At 45.9% G+C, this 20159-nt stretch overlaps 1 protein-coding gene across 2 annotated transcripts; it reads right to left on the reverse strand.

The window, feature by feature from the left end:
• Window positions 1–2412: 2412 nt before the first annotated feature.
• On the reverse strand, window positions 2413–19483 carry CLDN18 (claudin 18). 2 transcript variants are annotated; one of them, XM_030028631.1, is made up of 5 exons: window positions 19264–19483; window positions 6243–6407; window positions 4205–4310; window positions 3743–3853; window positions 2413–3118 (listed from the first exon to the last, which is right to left on the reverse strand). In XM_030028631.1, the coding sequence occupies exons 1-5, from the start codon at window positions 19481–19483 to the stop codon at window positions 2941–2943; spliced, it is 780 nt and encodes a 259-aa protein (XP_029884491.1). In that variant the 3' UTR covers window positions 2413–2940. The 2 variants fall into 2 exon arrangements, with proteins under 2 accessions (XP_029884491.1, XP_029884490.1); XM_030028630.1 differs by lacking the exon at window positions 19264–19483 and adding an exon at window positions 10692–10911.
• Window positions 19484–20159: the final 676 nt, after the last annotated feature.

A 20159-nucleotide genomic window follows, 5' to 3' on the forward strand; every position in this document is an offset into this window, starting at 1 on the left:
CGCAAGTTTTTGGCCGAGGTAAGGAAATGAAAACTGATGTTGGAAGATTAGAAATCCACACACTTACACACATCAAAGTGAAACTGAGACATAGCCAGATCGGTGAGTTTGTCAAAGTATTTGTGTTGCATAAAAATAAAATGTAACTTTCAAAGGTGCTTCCTTGTGATTTTAATGTGTGCGCCTTTTTTTGTTATAATGCAGCCAGAAACTTGTATTTCAAATATTTCTGCATGTCTTTCTGTATTTTTCATTATCCTGTGTGCCTTTACCTAACCACCACTTACGTGCTTCCTATCTAAATTAAACATTCCTGTGCTTTTCAGCCCCTTTCCAGTGGAGGCTGGCAGAAGTGAGAGCATACCAGCAATTTTTCTGCCCTCCTAAGAACAATGAAGTATTTAGAAGTGTTTAATTGCTACCTTGAAAGTCAGGCAGATGCTGGCCTGACCAAAGTTGCCTCAAAGCCAAAAAGAGCCATGCACTTGCTGAACTCTACTCCTCAGCAAGCCCAGGGTCCCAGCAAGAACCTCTGATTTCATTGCATCAGTGAGTTGGAGTCCCCTGATGCTCATTCATCTGCTTTTCTGATATTTTGTCTCAGCATATAACTATGTCTTACAAAGGAGAAAAAAAAAGCTTCATCTTTTATTTTTTCCCTCAACATATATTTTTCCATACTGCTCCCAAGAACCTGCAGAACCCAAAGCCGGGGTGAGTTTAGCTGAGCAGGAAAGTTGGTAGCTGCTGTTCATGACAAGGAGAGAACAAGTGAAAACAGTGATTTTGGTCTTAAAGACTTTTTCTTTTTTAATATCGATGTAAAAAAAACCTTACCAACAAAACAAACAAACAAAAAACTAAATCCAGCATGCAAAAAAAGGCAGAAAAGCTAAATCTATACTGAGATGGAGACAAAACCATTGTAAAGAATATTGACATTTTAAAAAAATGACAGGATTTACCTCTGCAAAACTGAATTGTTCTCCTTTAAAAACAGATCCTTAAAGCAAGTCCTTCACTAGTACGAAAGGGAGTCAGCACTGACATCCGGCAGAGGTAGTGATTTATCCCAGGTGGCAGCAGGGGCCGATGGCCAGCCTGAGATGGGACCAAGAGCTTCTGTTGGATGGAAGCTCTTCCCACCTCTCTACATGGTGGTCATCTCCAACCATCACCCCCTGGAGCCGTACCCTGCCAGGCGTTTCACCTCCTCCTCTCACTGACCTGCCTGAGGTGCAACCTCTTCTGCATCTCCTGGACCTGTGCTGGAGATGTGTCTCCATGTGGTGGTGGTGGAGAGCTGGTGGTTGTGGAGAGCTGATGCTTATGGAGAGGTGATGGTTGTAGGGAGCTGGTGAGTGCAGTGTGTGCTCACTGGGAGCACGACTGTTCAGTGAAACAGCCTGCACCCCCATTCACGCGAGCCACCAGAGATGCCAGCTAGACTGGTAACTTGACCTACCAAAGGTCCAACTCTGGAGAAATGTTCAGCTCTACCTCTGATGCCTCCAGAACATGAAACCATTCAAGGGAATATCAGTACTTCAAAACAATTTTGCCAGTTCTCTGCAGAGAACTTGTAATCATTGCAAGTGGGGCTAAAACCTATTGCAGATATCTATCAAAAATGCTACTTTGCAGGTTTTGGACACCTTTTTTCTCTCTAACTTGTCCCTCAGTACCATTTGCTCTGCTCATAGGCACTTCCCAGAGCTTCACTAGGATGTGCTCTGGAGCCAGGTGGAAGGACCTGCTAATGGCATGCAGCTCTCCCCTCCCGTGTAAGTTCTTGTGTGTCTTCCTCTGACCCCTTCAAATAACCTTCCTCTCTGATGGATTGGCTAAAAGAGGCAATGTCCCACTAAGGAGTTAATCTTCACATCATTGGGGGAAAAATTAACACAAGGAAGTCCTGATGTCAGTATGGAGTTACACATCTAATGCTCCCTGGGATTTCTGCTCCAAATGTAGCTCTAATTAATTCTAAATGAGAAATTCTTCTGGCTTCATTAAAGATGACATCTGTGGGAACACCGGTCACACACAGAGGTTTTCAGCTATTACAGCAAATATCTAGCATAGGAATAACAATGGATTATACATATTCCCCGGAGAGATCAGAAGAAATAAATACACTTCGGTATCACAGGTTATAGCAAATGTCTAAGTAACATAAATGAGATTAAATATCACAGCAGATCAGCATTGTAGTACAACCAGCAAAGCAAAGGTGTGTCTGAGTAGAAACAGTCACCAGGGAGGAAAATGCCATGACTATGGGGTCTGTATGCATTGGCCACAGCCAAAGGGACACAACAGAATTTACTTAAAATACACAGCAAAATAATATAGGAGACTACTAGATTATAATTTTTGCTTTTCAATCTGCTAAAAAAAAATATTGGGTGGCAAAACCAGAGCAAAGATACACTATCATTTCAGCAAAACACTGTTTTTTCTGGTGAACAGAGGACACCAAGGTCACAGGATACTGTTCACCTCTCCAAACTCTGAGAAAGTAGGGGATGACATTGCCTAATTGCATGAAAGCCTGCTCAAAGGGAAGACAGCAACGGGGTGGCATTGCTTTTAGATCTGGGCTATTATTCAATGGGAATTTTAATGTATTAGAAGAATTAGAAAAGGGCACAAGGCACAATCCTGGTCCTGGATATGAGAGTTTATATGTAAAATATGAGCAAACTGTGCTACTCTGAGAGCATAAAAAGGCATTGCTTTTGTTATAGACCTCCTTATGGTAGGCATACTAACAAGCAGTCAAATAAATGTTCATAACAAGCTAGAATACAACCTCAGAGTAGGGAAACATGATAGAAAACACAATCCTATTTAGACTGCTTTGTTTGCCTATACTTTTTGCTTTTGAAGTTAAAAATATTTTATAAAAGATAGCACAACTCAAGCCTAGAAAGTCTGCTAGACATAGTCATATTTTGAAGGGTACGAGCGTCTTCCATCCTCACTTCGAGCAGCTTCTTCATATCCTGCACTCTTCCTAGTCTTTGTTTCAGGTTCGTACCCTGAACCAACCTTATAGGGCCCCGTTCTGTAGGAGATATTCCGTCCCGATGCATTGTAGGACACCGCTTTGTAACTGAAAGAGACACAAAAGACGGCATCAGCCACTGGAGGGGCTGTGACTACCCAATGTTGCACCCTGTGTTCCTGTTTGCTGTTGGATTTTAGGCAACTTTGTACTGTGTCATCACTTGGAGCCACTCAATAAGCTCAGACCCAGTTATCCATGGACAGACTGCAAGTCTCTTTCATGTTTTTTCATAAACTTATACTTTCTTACCCATGAGTAAATCCTTGGTTCAGTGAAGGACCCACCTAAAATAACCAGCTACGTAGACGTACAAAGCCCTACCTGATGTAAATCATAGCTCAGCTGATGCAGTCTACACCTGCTGATGATCTGCTATGAAATTTGCAATCAAAGCTGCAATGAATGGGCCTGACTTAGCCAGCACATTGCAAATTTTAGATTTTAAGGTTGATCTCTCCTGCCCTCTCTATGTGTTTGCAAGTCACGTAGTCAGGGAAGGGAAATGGTCACTTTTGACCCATGATACGGGGCAAACAGATGTATCATCATGATAACTCTTGCAACAGGGTTATTATGCATAGACATATCCTGTGGTGTGCTGTCCGTATGCTATCCTGACACCCAAGGTTTCATGCAATACCTTCCCATGTCTACCACAAATAGGCTTACCGGGATTCTTCTGGAATCAGCCCTCTGCAAGCAAGGCACATCATGATGCCTCCTACAAGGGCCAGGCCACCTGCCACCCAGCCAACAAAGAGGGCTGAGCCAAAGGTGTACCTACAAAATACAGAGACATGGCTGGTTAGTGCTGTGACAGTGGTCCAGCCTGCTTCTTCTGAAACACACTGAACACTGTCATTCTCCTTCTGGCCTTGCAGAAGTTCCCATGAGCACTGTCCTACCTGCAGGCCTGCTACCTCCTTCTTGAGTTGCTTGAGCAGAGACATCCCAGCCAATTTGCTTGGACAAGTTATCTCCAGCGCAGATAACAAAGAGACTCAATAAATCTTCCAGGTCCTGGGACAAGACTCATATGCACCCAGAGTTTGCCTTTCCTTCAGCTGCAGCACACCCTGACCCTGAAGGAGATCTGCACTGTGGAGCACCCTGAGCCAGTTGACCACGTACCTGTTCTGGACGTTCTGCATTCCCTGGTACATGTTGGCTGTGGACATCCAGAAGTTTGTGACCAGCATGTTGGCAAACACAGACACTCCAGTGATGGCACACAGGCCTGAGATCAGACAGAAGGACAGACTGAGACCCACATAGTACAAGCAGTCACCTTTGGCTTTGGGGAAGCACCTTAAAGCTCTGGAAAGGTGGGTGAGACACTCCTTTGTGTCCTGGCATGTTCCTTGAGCAGCAGTGGGGAACCACAATGTGTTACACATTTCTGCCAGGATATCCACACATTTACAATCCAGCAGCAAGAATACAATGTCACGCTACAAAATCCCAAGTCATACCAGCAGGGATCTTTCTACTGATGTGTTTTCTCACAGAAAATGAGTTTAAAAAACAGATCATTTTAGCTGCTGAAAATATCCAGTAGTTCAGTTTTAAAGATTTGTTTTACAGTGAAAAACATGGGCAAAAGGTTCCCTATCAGAAATTATTTTTTTGAATGGGAAAACACACTGTCTGTGACATGGAAGAGGAGATACATTTTGGTTCACAACCTGTTCATCACCAGGTAGTGATGCCTGCCTGACTCTGCCGGCAGCCTGGACAACCAGACTCAAGAGGCAGAAACTTCTTCCATTCATCTGCACAGGTGATCACTGTGATGCTCAGCTGTGATGAGCCTGGCAGCAATGGCATTATCATTTGCGATTTCACTATTGCTCTTCTTAGGAGAGTGATTCATGCTAATGAAGGTCATCATTGTACTGTATGCTACTGTGGAAGGAGGTACAAAACACAGCTAAAGGTCATGCCTGTGTTTGTTGCCAAAAAATATGGACTCTAGCTTTTCTGGGCATCCCAAGTCCTATTTACCCTCACTACACCCACCGAGACCTCTGGGTCTTCCCTGAAACCCAATTACTCACACCACTGGGGAGGGTCTGAGCAATCAGTGGTGCTTCTGCCTCAGGTCCCCATATAGCCTTCACTATCACGGTACTTCAGCGTTACAGTCTTTAACACTTCTGTCCTGAGAGCAGCCCTTATTTTAGGAAGAAACGCTACCTCCACCTTGCAGAGGTGTGACCAAGGTCCAGGTCCACCATGGCACATTGGTACCCAACTCCTTAGCTAGCTGAGACTAGGGACCTTGTTTTGAAAGGAGTGAACTCAACCAAGGGATGTCCCATCCCAAGAGTCAGTCATGTCATCATTTTAGACACCCTTTCTTCAGGAATCCATGAGTGAGCTTTTCTAATATCTGCATTGGTCAAATTCTCAACCCACTGACTCAAATGCGTAAAATGATAGATTTTAAGTGTAAAATTAAAGCTGTGTGGCAGAAGGTGGTTTCCTCTTTCCACCTTGTACTTATTGTACATCTTTAAGTTGTGTTGTATGTCTCATATCTCAACAAAAGTTAAGTGCTGTTCAACTATAAGGATTTTAAATAGGGACATTCTCCTTCTCTTCATTAGGATATGGATTTGATTTGATTATTCATCTCCAAAAAATTGTGGCAAAACCTGTAAGTGAAGTATTAAGCATTTGCAATTTTGAGGTAGCTGGGCAACACTAGGCATTCCTGCAGCCTTCCTGATAACGCAAGGTACTTAAAAATTACAAGCTAGGCTACCGTAACCCTGAGAGTCTTAATAACATTATTATGTATAAAGCCTAAGACTCTTCAAAAAACTATTACACATAAATAAAGGATATAATAGTACATTACAACAGTATACATGTAACAAATTAAGATATATATTTTCTTTTTTATCTGTGGGCTGTTTTTTCAGCCTTCCATGTTCTGTCCCATACAAACATCTGGTTTTCTTTTACTAAGCAGAGGTAGAAATCACTTGACCACAGGAGGCCAGGCTGGAAGACAAATGCCAATAACTTCATGCAAGCATCAATGCTTTGGGTTGCTCCAGAGCATCTGCTACCTGTGACCAGAATTGCATGAAGACTTGCCCAGTCCTCAATTCCAGGCAATTGCAATGCCTTGCACATGAAGGACACGACACCACCCACTTACCAGCAACAATAAACATGATGCCGGAGGTCAGAGTCATGTTGGCTTTTGCAGAATCCTCCATGTTGCCGATACGGATGCATTTCAGAGCGAAAATGCACACAAGGAGGCCAAGGATGCCCAGGACGATACCCACAATCATGAGGGCCCTCACAGCCTGGAACATTGCTGCAAAACAAATTGAAAAGAGCCATGCTGAGTGACTGAAGTGAGATCCGTTAGAGCCTGGGAGTTTTTTAAAGACTGTTTCTGTCTAAAAATAAAAGTATTAAAGAAGAAAACCTTGGAAAATAGGCACCGGATCTACTCTCAGTGTTGTCTGGGGCACCTCTGGAAATGTGGCTGTCTCAACTTCCCAAAGAGTTTGATGGCTTAGACGTAATTTTTTGTAAATGTTCATTGGCACCCATCATGATCTATTCAGCTGAATTCACGGAGAGGAGTTTGTGTACAGCTGGGAACTGTTTCATAACCAAATTAATTGAGAAAGCTTTTTTTTTTCTCCCCAAGCAGCGATGAAAGCAGACAGCTCCACCCAGCTATCTGTGGTATTTCCAACTACTGTGTGAATCAACATGGAGGTTTGTGTGTTCCTGCTTTACAGTAAGAGAAGAGGAAAATCACCTTGACAAACATTACACATACACCAAGAGAAAGCAACAAAGCTTCAGCAATGACCTCCCCCAGCATATCCTTTCCATGGTTATTTGTAATGTCAGACCTGTATAAATCTGTCCATGTTCGTTAATACAACACACAAATACCCTAGGCCTGAATTTGTTTAGCAGCTTGCCATCAAGGTGGGAATGCTTGGTTGGAGGCAGGCTGTGATGCTGGTGGGTCATGCCTGTGGGAGCTGAGTGCTACTGTCAATCAGATGAAGGTAGTAAACCCCCCCCAGGCTCCTCTTGGCTGGTATAGAAAAGTAGAGGGAAAAGCAAAGGGAAACTTGCACCTTTTAAAATGGAGAAGTGAAGGGAAAAGGCCATGCATTTGAATACCAAGGTGATTTTCTAATAAGGTAGCACATATCCCATCTTGCCTGAAGTTCAGTGCTGGCCCCAGACACTTCTCCTTCCCGTCTGTGCACGTGTCCCTGGCAGAGACAGGAAGGTGGCAGCAGTGGCAGAGCACTGAGAGGCGGTGGTAAAAAGTATTTCAAGGGTTGCTGTGATTTGGCTGGGACATTTTGCAGCCTCTTCTTGCTCTCCCATGAGCTCCTGCAGCCCTGGGTTCGGCTTTGATGCTCCCCACACATGAATGTCCCTCTTTAAGGGAAGATGATGGGGGCTCATGATGGACAGAGAAGGGCAGGCAACATATCCTACAGCCCCAGGGACTTCACTCAGCCTGCCTGTCACCCCTTTTGCTGTGCTGGCCAGGATGACCATAGTGCCCAAGGGTCCCATATGGCCCAACTATGAGCAGGAGGCACTGATGCTGGAGAGCAGGGAGAAGACCCTGCTGGCCTTGCACAGGTTGGGAGAAGGATTTATAAACCCTCCCCAGGAGGGCAAGGGTGGGTGCTGGGGTGCCCGTGGGGGTCTCCTTGGTGCTAGCACCATGACGCACAAGGAAGCCAGCGGTCTACCATCCCACAGGCTGGAAATACACCACCTTCTCCCATCTGGCAGTCCCACTGGGGCTGCTGCTCTTATGACTCAATTTGCCCTTATCAGCTGATAACAAGTGCTAACGAGCCTGGGATTTTCAATCTCCCATTCATCAGCCCCCAGGTCTGAGCTCATTAGTTATTATTCATCAGAGAACAAGAAGATGGCGAATAAGCCTTATCAGCCCTCAAAGGTTGTTCACGCAGCACCTGATGCAAAGCAGAAAGCTGGAAAGAGAACATCACAATACTTATTTGTCTTTACAGTCGCTTAAGCTTCTTTGCAACTGCTTTTGTTTCAGAGCAGGCAGGAGAATCTGATGCTCCAGGGCAGTGTAAGACACTACTGATCATGACGGAAGGTCCTTGTCCCCAAGACAGTCCTTCATTCCTGGGATGCTTGCTACAGACCTTATGGTTCCTAGGTGCCATCACTGTGGTTGTCTCAACCCTTCAAGAAGTGACCCTAAGCTAAGACCTCACAGAGATATTGTGGATTCCCATGAGAGATGTTCCCAGTGCCTTGGGTGCCCGTGGCAAGACACAACAGGCAGGCCAAGCCGAGCAGCTCCTGGGCCATTGCAGTTCTGCTGGAGCACTGAAGTCCAAGTGTGGTGAATCTCCATTGAAAAGGAGCGATCTGCAGCTGTTGGAAAGGAGAGAGGAACACAGCAGGGCACAACAGAAAAAACGCAAAATAGCCATCAGCAGTGATTCCTTTCTCTGTGAAGGTGACTTATGCACCATCTCCACAAAGGGACAGAAAGGAGAAGAAAGTGCTCCCAGGTCTGCTGTGGCACGAAGGCCTCTTCACTTGTCTCATGGGACTGAAAGCGAGAGCTGTTTGGAAAGAGAGTACTGCAGTTTTAAGTGAATTTTGGCATCCATTAGAAGTCCTCTGAATAGAGCTGCTTTCCAAAGGTGAGTGACTTCCCCTAGAAAGGAGGAGTGGAAGGGCTTAGGCAAACAAAATAGGAGACTAAGGAAAAAAAATTGTATGGGGAGCACTAGCTAGGAAACAGCCCTATAGTTAAAGTCAAGCACAGAAACTACCTGCCATTTTGCACATACATTTTGCAGGAGGTATGATAACTTTGCTTCATACCTGCACACATATGATTGCTCATTTTGCACACCTGATTTCCATACAAAGGGAAGGTGTGCACAGAAAGTAGTAAAAATGCAAGCCTATTCACCAAAATAAATGTCAGCGGTCTGAAACCACAGTTTGCATCACTGCGTTCTTCAGATGTAAGTGAAACTGGAGTTGTCTTTTCCCACAGTGTTGCTGTGAGTAGTGAGAGGTGAGTGAAGTAAAACAACTTCAAGTCATCTAAACTAACATCACGTGTATTTCTGTTACTCATACAAAATACAAAGGTGGAAATCTAACTCTATGACTAGTTATGTTTAATGGAATATAGAAAGTTTAGGGGAAAAAATGAGTTTTTTAAGTTAACCAAATTCAAGCAGGGACATTCCTTCTTTATGTTTTAAGGTACTCATCAACTAAACGGACACATAAACAGAACAAAACTGACAGAATATCTCTAAGACACAACAGAAAATGCCTGTGACTGCTTTGCATTTATTGCTATATTACCTAAAAATAACAAAAAGTAAAATCTTGATTATGACAAATTGGCGTCAAAATGATTGTTATCGTTGTCTCATTGCTCTCTTAAAACACAATCACCTACACACAGCATTATAAGGATATGTACATATTTTGAACAACATTTGTATATATAGTTCAATAAATATATTTTTTATTCTTTAAAACAAATGGTCCCATAGGAAAAGTGACTCCAAACATCAGTTTTGCTCTTCCAAATGAAAAAAAGTCACCTAGTAATCCTGAAGCTGGGTACACAGAAACACATTTATTCCAAGACACCCCTTGGGATGGTCATGGGCTTTTCTCAAAAAGCAAACACTGCAGCCAACACACTGGTCTTCGGCAAAGCACTCCCTCCTACCTCACAGTAGAGAAGCAAGGCTGGCATTCCTGAGGATACAGGGCTGAGAGCCCACATCATGCTCTTTTCTACACCAGTCAACAGTTGCAAAAGGCACTAGTGCTTGCTTGTACCTATTTGCAGTTGTGCACCAAGAGTGAAAAACACTCTCAGGGCTGTATTTATTGCTAGCTGGCAGGGCACAGGCACGAGAGGTCACAGGGAAGCACGTCGAGCCAGGCTGGCTGCTCCCCACCCATGGGCCCAGCTAGCTCTGGAGCACTGAAATACTCTCTTTTTGTAAAGTAAGTAAGCAAATGAGAAAGTAATACCCCTCTGCAATCTACCTCTGTAACCACTAAAACTCCCCAGGTAACGTGAAGTGACCCACTGCACCTTTCCCCGTCTTGCCCTTCCTACATGCACTGCTCACAGACAGATTTCTTCAGTTCCTTTTTGCTCTTCGGGAAAAAAGAAAAAAATCAATTGTTTTCTGTAGAAACGATTATTCTGATAACAATGCAAAATTACATGCAGCTGTTTTCCTTGTATTTCAATTCAAAGGGACATAATATCTGTGGGGTTAAACATACTCACTCTCCTCACATCAGCGGAGCTGTGCTGATTTATGCCAGCAATGGGGCTGAACCCATGATGCTCATCCAGAGATCACCTACACATGCTCCAAGTTGTAACCTCCACTGAGTAAAGGTATTATTTTGGTAACAAATATGCACATATTTTTATGCTCATACACTGAGTAGCCTGGAAGTTTTAATCCTCGCAAAGTGCTTTAAGGTATCTGCTCCTGCTTTTGGATGAAAACTGTGCGGAGCTACAGGAGAGCTCCTGGGTTAAACCTGGTGCATCTTTTGCCCCTACCTGGCAGCCCAAGAATGGTGAAATACGGCCGGCATTCTGTAAAGCCAGAGCTCTGCCGCACGCAGCTCCTCCACAGTCCCTGATATTGGAAGACGGCCGTGACCGGGTTGTCATACAAGTCCTGCGTGCTCCACATATCCATGGCAGTGGACACGATGCACCCCGCAACACCCAGCGACGAAACAATGAACGCCATCACCTGGCAGATGGTCGTGGACATGGTGTCTCCCCTGGACAGAGGAGGTGAGACAGACCTGATGAAGCCGCAGACCTAATGGGAGCACTGAAGTCCTCTTGACTGAGCCACCAGAAATGCAGCAGCTCTTATCAGATGCTTTCCATTGAGCAGTGTGTTTGCTCAAAGTGTTTTTGCAAGATAGTCCAGTTTCACTCTCGCCGGGTAGGTTTGTGCTGGCAGGGCCAGAGATATGATTTTGTCCTTTAGAAGTGCTTGTCCTTCCCCAGCTAAGCAGCCACGCTCCATCGAGTGTTGGGCAACCCACTTGGAACATGCGCCGTCCCCCCACCGAAACCCTTTGCTGTCTATCTGGCTTCTCCTGCATGCTTGGCATGGTGCAAATGTGCTGAGAGGGGCAGAGGGAAGGACCATATTCCCAGGTGAACTCAGCCTCCTTGGCCCTCTGCTTACGCAAAGGGGGAGTAGATCTGCCATCAGACCAGAACAGGGACATGTCTACACCCGGGCACCCATGCAGGCATCCGCACAAGAGGCGCAGTGAGAGATAGGGACTCCAGCATTGAGCTCTGTGGGAGGATAGAGGGCCACGAGCCCAACCCAGGGAACAAACAGGGACATGGTCACTCCTCGCAGCCACTTTGAGCATAACCAAGGTTGCCTCAGATGCTGACCATGGCACAACCCAGGGCACCGAGCCAAGAGCCCCAGACTGATGCAGCAAAGTTCCTGCAGCCCTGTTCTCCTCCCACCCACATCCCCATCACCTGTCACATGGCCCCACTGAAACCCATGTGGGGAGAAGGAGAGGGAGGGCGCAGGGACCGTTTGGAAAGTGCCTTTTTACAGGTTCTTGCCTGTATTGGCTGAGGGAATGGTCCTGGAAAAAGGGGCTGGGGATATAAAAATTAGGAAATTAATAATCTCTTTGCACGGCGGAGAGGTGCTGGGCTCAGGGGAGCAAAATAAATTTGCCATGCCACTCTGCCAACAGAGCGCAGTGAGTTACAAGGACCTTCCAGACTTCACGCTCATCCATTCTCATCTAATACCCTGCTCCGACTGATTTACTTCAGCCCTGACCTAGAAACAAATTCCCGCTTTAACCAGTACTGATACCGCTCTGTGCCACAGGCACTGTCTATACCATCGCCTGGATGTGAAGCCATGTGAAAGCCACCAGGAAGAGAGGAGAGGCTGATTTCTGTGGGTGGATGAGTTACAGTGAGGTTATTACATGTTGGCTATTGCTTCTGCATTCTGGAGAACGACTACCCAGGACACACCTTTTGCTTTTGGGGCTGTGCAGCAAGCTGGTGGGCAGCAGACAGAGATGCTTTTGCACTGGACTCTGCTGTAGCAGCCAGAGCACAATTCACATGTCTAGCAGCCACAAATCACAGCCACCAAAGCCCTCCTGGGTCAGGCACAAGATGTCTTTGCTTCCAGCAATTTCATTCAAATTTAGTCATTTTCAGTGACTTTGGCAAGTTTATATCAGAGGAAGGGTTAGCTCCAACATATCTGAAGGTCGGAAGTTGCCAGCAAAAATAATAGCGTGAACAAAAACCAGAAGTGAGCCCTCAAGAACCAGAGGTGATAAGAGCTGCTTATCCTCAGTGAGGGGAGAGGGCATGCTGACTAACATTCCTCATCTTGGATAATGCTTTATGATAAATCAGGGCTGGAAAGGACCTCAAAGCTGGGAGGACAATAAGTGCTAAAGCAAGTAATATGGCCAGCACTCCATCCCATCCTTCACTGCCCCACAGCCAGAATTGTGTCCCAATCAGAAAAGCTGGTTGCACCCAAGCCCTGATGCTCCTCCGCAGCTCTCCAAGACTCCTCTCCTTCTTTGTGCCCCAGGACTTGCTGCCTTCTTGCCATCTAGTGGTAAGACCACATAACTTTTTCCAGGCTAGACCACTTCAAACCATGTCCCAGGGACAGACATTCCTCTGGGACATAACCCCTATTCCCAAGGGTGGTGTCACCCTGCATCTTTAGTGTGCAATGGCTTGAAGGGCTGCACAGAAAAATGGACCCATGGACTGGTCACAGATAAAAATAAACCCTGGGGAGGAAAAAGAAAAGGAGGCAAGGGGGGATGCAAAGGCCAAACATGTTTTTCCAGATTTTTTTCCCCCAAAACCTCTCTACCACTTTTTAAATTACTGTTTTTTCTGCTAAATTGGACATCTGAGTGGTTGCATGAATACCAGTGGAGGTGGCCCTCCCATGCACCATGCCCACGTGTTTGCTTTGCTGGGAGGGGAGCCACCACTCCTTCCTCTAATCCTTTCTGCTGGTTTTGGCTGCATGCAGCTGGAGCAGCTCTTCAAGCCAATAGGGACCTTTTCTTCTCCGCCTCTCCCCCTCCACCATTTCACACCCCCAAGCCCTGTTGTTCCCCCCAACACACTTATTGGAAAGAGGGCCATCCCCTGAATTGCCCCTAATTGTGCCCTGAGCCGGAGTCTGCCACCCAGGCAGTGCTGCCTTGCTAACCTTTCCTTGGGTTTATAGTTTTCTCCTGCTGATGGGGGATGCCATTTCTCATCATCCGTTTTACTCAGGGGCATTGAAACCCCAGAGCAACAGTGGAGCAATCAAAAAATAGCATCAGCAGTCTCCGGGCAAGAAAGCCTTGGGTCAACCAGTCTGTCTTTGATTTTGGGGGCCAGATTGAATCACGTCTCTGAAGAGGATAAACCAGCACAGGGTTACGTATTCCCCCCTGAAATCTCATGAATCCTCCCTCCAAAAATGGAGCTGAGAAAGCAACTTCAGTAACAAGGGTCATGCTGCAGTCCTTAGCTAAGAGTCAAACACACACCCAAACATGCTCAGCACTCCAGATGTTGTTGTCTTTGAAAGATTATTGTGTTTTGGTGGGGGTTCTATTTGCTCAGCCCTAAGAATATTGCCTAAGGTGCTATCTAGCCATCCCAGCATCAGCTGCTTGCCATTTCTCATGCTCTGATTAGCATCACACTTGTAAACACTGGGAACTCAAAGCTCCCACAAATACTTCCCTCAGTGGTGGGTTGAAGCAAAGTTCTAGAGAAAAAACACAAACTTGTTTCCATCCCAGCCCTTCCCCTAGCCCATTTCCTCTGCCTTTCTGAATGTTCTTATTTTAAGCTTATTTTTAATGGCTGTTTCTGAGCCACTCATGATAGGGGAAAAATATATTTCCCTTTGCAAAAAACTCATCACCCCATTTTCCCAGCACCAAGCCCAATAACAGAAGATCACCTGGGAGTTTTATCTGAACTGTTGGCTCAGAGCACAACCTGAAAAGTGGTTGGGTGATAGGATAGCTGTAGAGTGTGCCTAAGCATCTTTACTACAACCTGATGCTCATCTCCAGCCACCCCAGGAGATGTCTACAGCGAGGAGTGGTTGAAGGACAGGGATCTCTCTCCAAGCACATGCCTGTTGCTCAGACTCCAGCAAGGTGGTTGAATGCTTGGGCCAGAGGGCTTGCCACGCCACGTGGTGATGCTGAGCAGTATCTAAGGAAGGGACATGGTGGGGAGGCAGCTCTTGCAAAGGCCGAGCTTCCTCACCAAGGAGCAGAGAACAGAGCTCCCACTCTGACTATCGGGACATCTCCAGCAGTTTACCCAAACTAGGAAAAGGAAGGGTATTTTGTGGCCACTCCCCTCTGCAACCTTTATTTCAGCTCATACTTGCTTTATCTATCCAGGCGTTGACTCTATATTATCTCAAAACCGTTCACTGGGCCCATTGCAACTCCTGAATGTTATCACCGCCTCTCCCATAAAAGCCACCTACAGCTCATGTTTACTTTAAAATTTGCAAATATAGCTCACACCCTGCCAGTCAATTCCAGCTTGTTCAGACCGAAACAAAGCAAACCCACCCTTCTCTTTCTGTCCCTCCATTGCTGAGAGGACCACAGCTTCCAGGAGCATGTGGTCCACCAGCTCATAACATGAGAAGGGCTGACTGACCTTTCTGAAACTCAGTGGGGAAAGGGCTTCATGGAAGATGCCCAAGTTCAGACCCACTCTACCCCACTGGTCTTCAGGTGGTCCAGAGGGGCCTTCGAGGTCCCTCAGCAGAGTCAGGGTGCATGAAGCTGCATCCTTCCCTACATGCCTATGAGCTGCAGCCCAGCTCCATATCTCCACAGCCTCTTGCCATCTCTCCTGCCTTGTTCCTCATCCCAGATCCTTTAGAATTATTTTTCATGTCTCATCTTTTTGTGGCGTAAAGGCACGAGACAGGAGCAAGGATGCAATGCATGCATCTAGCTTCCTGACATCCCTTGCTGGGCTCTCTGCCACCTCTCCACGCCCTGAGTGTCACAGGGGATTGGGGTGCCCAAGACCTCTCTAAGGGTCTCACATTAGCTTTTTCCCCATCCCCACACCTCCTTCAGCTCCTGCAGTGAGTGCAAACCCACCACTGCCTCATGCGTACCCTTGGTAGGTTATATCAAGTCTCCAGCCCACCTGGGCCACCTAAAGCCTTCTGTGCATGAAACAGTCAAAAGACTTTCACCAGGTTACAGCAGTTGCCTGCAGACATTTCAAAATTTGGAGCTGAACTGACTGGGTTAAAGGATTTTAAGTAGCAAGCAGAGCTTGGAAGAGACTTTACCGTGGCCATCACCAGTGGAGGACTATGACACAGCAATTAGCAGTCCCCACCCTTACAAACTTTGGGCACAAAACAGTTGCATGGAGCAGAGATGCTGTTTCCTTGGCCAGTGGGCTCCCCTGTCTCCAAAATCCCTAGAGCAAGGGTTTTACTAGGGTTATGTCACAAAATGTGCCTTGGTTGTATGAAATAAAAGAAAACCTTGTCAGAACATTGGTATAAAAGAAGAAAGTCCAGAGACACCAACATTAAGACTTCCCAGACATGAATTCTCCTCAGGGAACACCTACACATCTCTGCTACCCCTCACCAGCAATACTGAAAGCAGTTGTTTTATGCAGAAGTCTGGCCAGTCACAATTACATTCCCATGGGCTATTTTTACTCTGACCCCTCTAGCAACACATACCCTTTTACTAGTTGGAGAATTTTAACAGGGTACTCTCAGGCTTTCAAAGTTTGATGTTGGAAAAGCAAAAATATTCTTATATTTCCAGCCACCAGCCTTTTGTTCCACAGCAGAGAGATGCCTCAGCCTTTCTGAAACAGTCAAAAGGGTTTTTGACTTGAGAACAAAATGCCCTTTCAAAAATGGCTGAACTGGTCTAACTGAAGAGGTCTGGAAAAAAAAGACCAAGACAGACAACAGGAAAATTACTGCCCATGTTATTGTAGTTTAGCAAACTTGTAAGCAACTGAAAAATGTTCCTTTTAGTAGAAAGAGCCTTGTGACTTCCGCACTAGGTGAAACTACCAGTCTTGCCAGCTATTGCTATTTGTCTGTTATTTGTGTGTTCAAATTCAGATCGTGTCCTCCAGACAATCACAGTAAGGTCCGCTGACACACCAAAGCAAGCAGCAAAAAATAATAAGGGAAAGCAAAATCAGAACAAACAGGCTTAGTTCTCAAGTGACATATTTCACCAGAGACTGACTGTTTATAGCTGAGCAGTGAGGGTGAGAGCCATAAACTACCTGTGTTATTTCTTATTTTCATCTATTATCTTGATTTTTCCTCAATCTATTTGAAATTAAAATTCCCAACTAAATTGAAGATAGATGATGGGCAAGACAAGTTTAATCTTTGCTATGGGAGTGAGGGATCGAGAAAAAAAAATCCTCAGAAACCAAAACTTCATTGATATACTCAGGTCACCTCGCTGCTTTGCTAGAGTCCTATTATTTTTATTCACTCCGGCACTATTGTTCCCAATATAAATTGCTATTGTCAGAATAATAAATAGGGGTTTATAATAGAAATGCTGACAAACCATTAACTACGGTGTGGTTAGCAAGGGGGGTTTAATGGAGATCAAGGTGCAGCACACTTAAAATAAACACTGGCATGATCCACTTAAATAATATCTTCGCAAATTGATAATTTGATTTTTAGCATTTTCCACTCCCCACCCCCGGCTGGGATACAGTTGCCTTTTGCTGGTGGTGGGCAGGAAGAAATGCCCATAGGAGCAGATGAATCCAGGAGATGGAGCCAATCTATAAAGCACAGCAGTGGGGCAGTTGTTTTTGCACCAGCTTCTCCAGAGACTGGAAACAGACAATATATAACAGGAGGGAAAAGCGAGGGCGGACAGGGTGGGAGAGCAAGGGAGTGCATTCAGAAGTCCAAGCCCTGTTCATTAAAAAGAAAGGAAAAAAAATCCACCTCACTTTGTAGGGCAGTACTGATGGCACCAGTCTCAAAAGCATCTCATCAGGACAAAAAGTACAGAGTCATATGCCTACACGCTGGCAGGGAAGGCACTGACTCTCCAACACCACTGAGGATGAGGATGGCAACTTTTGGGGGTTCAGGGTCCCACCCACATTTATTTTTAAAGGTTGTGTTTTATTCTCTGGGCTTTTTTTTTTAACCCTTTTTTGTAGGCAACTGCAATAAGCCCAGCAAACACACATGGTAATTCTACTCTCAGGTGACCGGTTCCTTAGAAACCCTGACATTTAGGATAGGATTCTCATTTCTGTCTGTAACTGGGAAGGAGCCACAGAGCTTGCTAGATGTAGCTGAGGAGTGATAGACCAAGCTCCTGCAGCCCATCTCCTAAATGAAGGAGATCCATCCCCCCAACATTGCTGTGTGTTTCCATTTTAGGAAATTAATACACACTCTACAGACACCAGACTGGAGGCTTGGGAATTGCAAAAAATTTGCTAGTTTTTTGCTGTAATGCTTAGATTAGTGATGGAGGTATTTTGAAAGAACAAAAAACCCCAAATCTCAAGTATTCTGGTTTCTTCAAAGATTAAAGTAGTTCCCAGAGCTGAACACTTGAAAAGTTTAATTGCTTCTTCTGTAGAGTTACATTTTCTGTAATTTTAAGCTCTTAAAGCTGAAGAACTGAAGAAGTTCTGCAGTGTGTTATGGATATATATGTGCGTGGAGCAGATTTGCTTTTTACTCCTCTATTTGTTCCTCATATGGCAACTTTAATCTCTTTACCTATAAGCAATTAGCCTACTACCTGTCCTGCACACATTTTCCCTTGGTGAAACTGCTCGGCTTTGCTGACTTCAATAGCAGTGTGTGAATACAAGCCCTGCACAAACATCCTTCTTTGGATGTCATCTTTCATTCACTCGTACCTGCTCCAGCACACAGCTTTTGCTAGAGGCTGCACAACTGGATGCCCAGGCAGGATCAGGCCCATGTCCTTCTAGGAAAATGCACGTCTGCACCCCAGAGTCTGTGTGAACAAAGAGGGGCATTCAAAGCCACGGCTGCAGCAAGAGGAAGATGCTCACAGGCATCCCTGGCACCTGCACAGGGATGCTGCAGCACAACTAACGTCAGACACCAGTTGGGAATGAGGATCCAGGGATGAGCAACATGGAAATACAGCTCAGGGGATTAAACACCTCTCCTACTGGTGTCTGTGGCCACAGCTGCATTGGGTTATACTGGTTTGATTTGCACAGAGACAGACTGCTTGTGAAAGAAGCTCTTTTTTTTGTGCACAATGCTTATTTCTGTGTGTTTTGGAAATGCCATTTTGCAGAAGTTCTGCAATGATTTGCTGATATAATTGGCTTCTTCCCTCTATTCTTGCTGTGTCAAAGCACAGAGGCTAGATGGATATAATAGTCTAAGTGCCTTTTTTCTCACTGTATTAAGGCAAGAAGAAAACCCAGATAATCCTCTTGTAACCTAATTGTTTGCACCCCTAGATACTCTGGGCACAAACAGGACAGCAATGATACCCGTGGAAGAAAAAACTGGAACCAAAGGAGAATTAGGGAGAAATCCAGCCTGGTGGTGTTAACCAGTACAGAAATACAGTGAACTGAACTGTGACATATCCTCTTAGAAAAGGATCTTCTCCAATGCCAAGAATATTAGCGGTTTCTGGTGGGAACCACGCACAGCCATGCAGCTGGGGTAGGAGTGTATACCCAAGCTGCCAATGGCGTGGGGGACTAATCACCCCACAGAGCAGCCACTGCCCCAGGTGTATTGCCTGGACAACACTGCAGGATCCTGGTACATAATCAGCTGTAATGAGTTTTGCTGAAGCTCAGCTTGGCCATGGGAGGTGTTTTGGGTTGAGATACCTCCAAGGGACCTGTCATCCAAACAGGGTGAGCACCCAAGGTCCCTTCTGGCTAGAATTTGGGTTCCCCGCTCTGCACAGAAAATCACCCATCACCACCACTCATGCACGGCTTCTGGCATGCGCCAGGGGCTCTGCCCTCCCACCTCTTCGCTCTCGCAGCCAGCAAGCCCTACCTGGCAGCCCCAGGATGGTGAAGTAGCCGCGGCATTCGGTGAAGCCAGAGCTCTCCCGGACACATGTGCGCCAGAGGCCCTGGTAGTTGAACACCGCCGTCACCGGGTTATTGTACAGGTCTTGGGTGCTCCACTGGTCCATGCACGTTGACGCGATGATGCCTCCTATTCCTAAAGCGGACACCACGAAGCCCATGGACTGGCATATCGTTACAGACATGGCACCAAGAGCTCAGTAGGCAGGTCCTCGGCACACACAAGCCTCCACAAGCTGGGTCTGGGGCAGGCAGCCAGGGCAGAAGGGACTTTTAGCTGGAGGCACAGCCTACGTCACGGACGGGAGTCAGGAGAGGTCTGGTCTGTGCTATACAAACCTAGCCTTTCCCTTTATCTGTTTCGGTGAGATAATTTTCCTCGCTTGGTACCAAGAGCCATTTGTTATGCTCGGTGTGAACACCTCGCTCCCTGTTTACCTTCTCCCTCCAGGCAGAGGTGCAGCCGGCGCGGGGAGACAGGTACCAGCGGGTCCCTCTGAAACAGCTAGGGGAGATCTTCTGCAGAAATGACTGTGTACTCCAGGAGACCAAGCACAGAGATGCTTAAATTGGATGAAACAGATAAATATTATGGAGAGCCTAATCCTTTCCTGGCAGGGATGATGCTTTTGAGCCAAGTGGAGAAGCATTTATTAGTATGCCTCTATCTAGGGATGTTTGCTCAACCAAAAAATTTAAGCAAAGGTAGTGTATAAAAAAGGATAGCATATAGCAAAGGACAGTGCACTGATGTTTGGATGGACGCTGCTGCTTGGTAAAGTCAGGCTGGGAGCCCACAGGAAAGGCAGCAGTTGCTGAAGAGTGAATGGTGTGAACCTGCAGTTCGCTGTGAGAGGACCA

This window comes from Aquila chrysaetos, chromosome 10, assembly GCF_900496995.4.
Source record: "Aquila chrysaetos chrysaetos chromosome 10, bAquChr1.4, whole genome shotgun sequence".
In the NCBI taxonomy this organism is placed as follows: Eukaryota; Metazoa; Chordata; class Aves; order Accipitriformes; family Accipitridae; genus Aquila; species Aquila chrysaetos.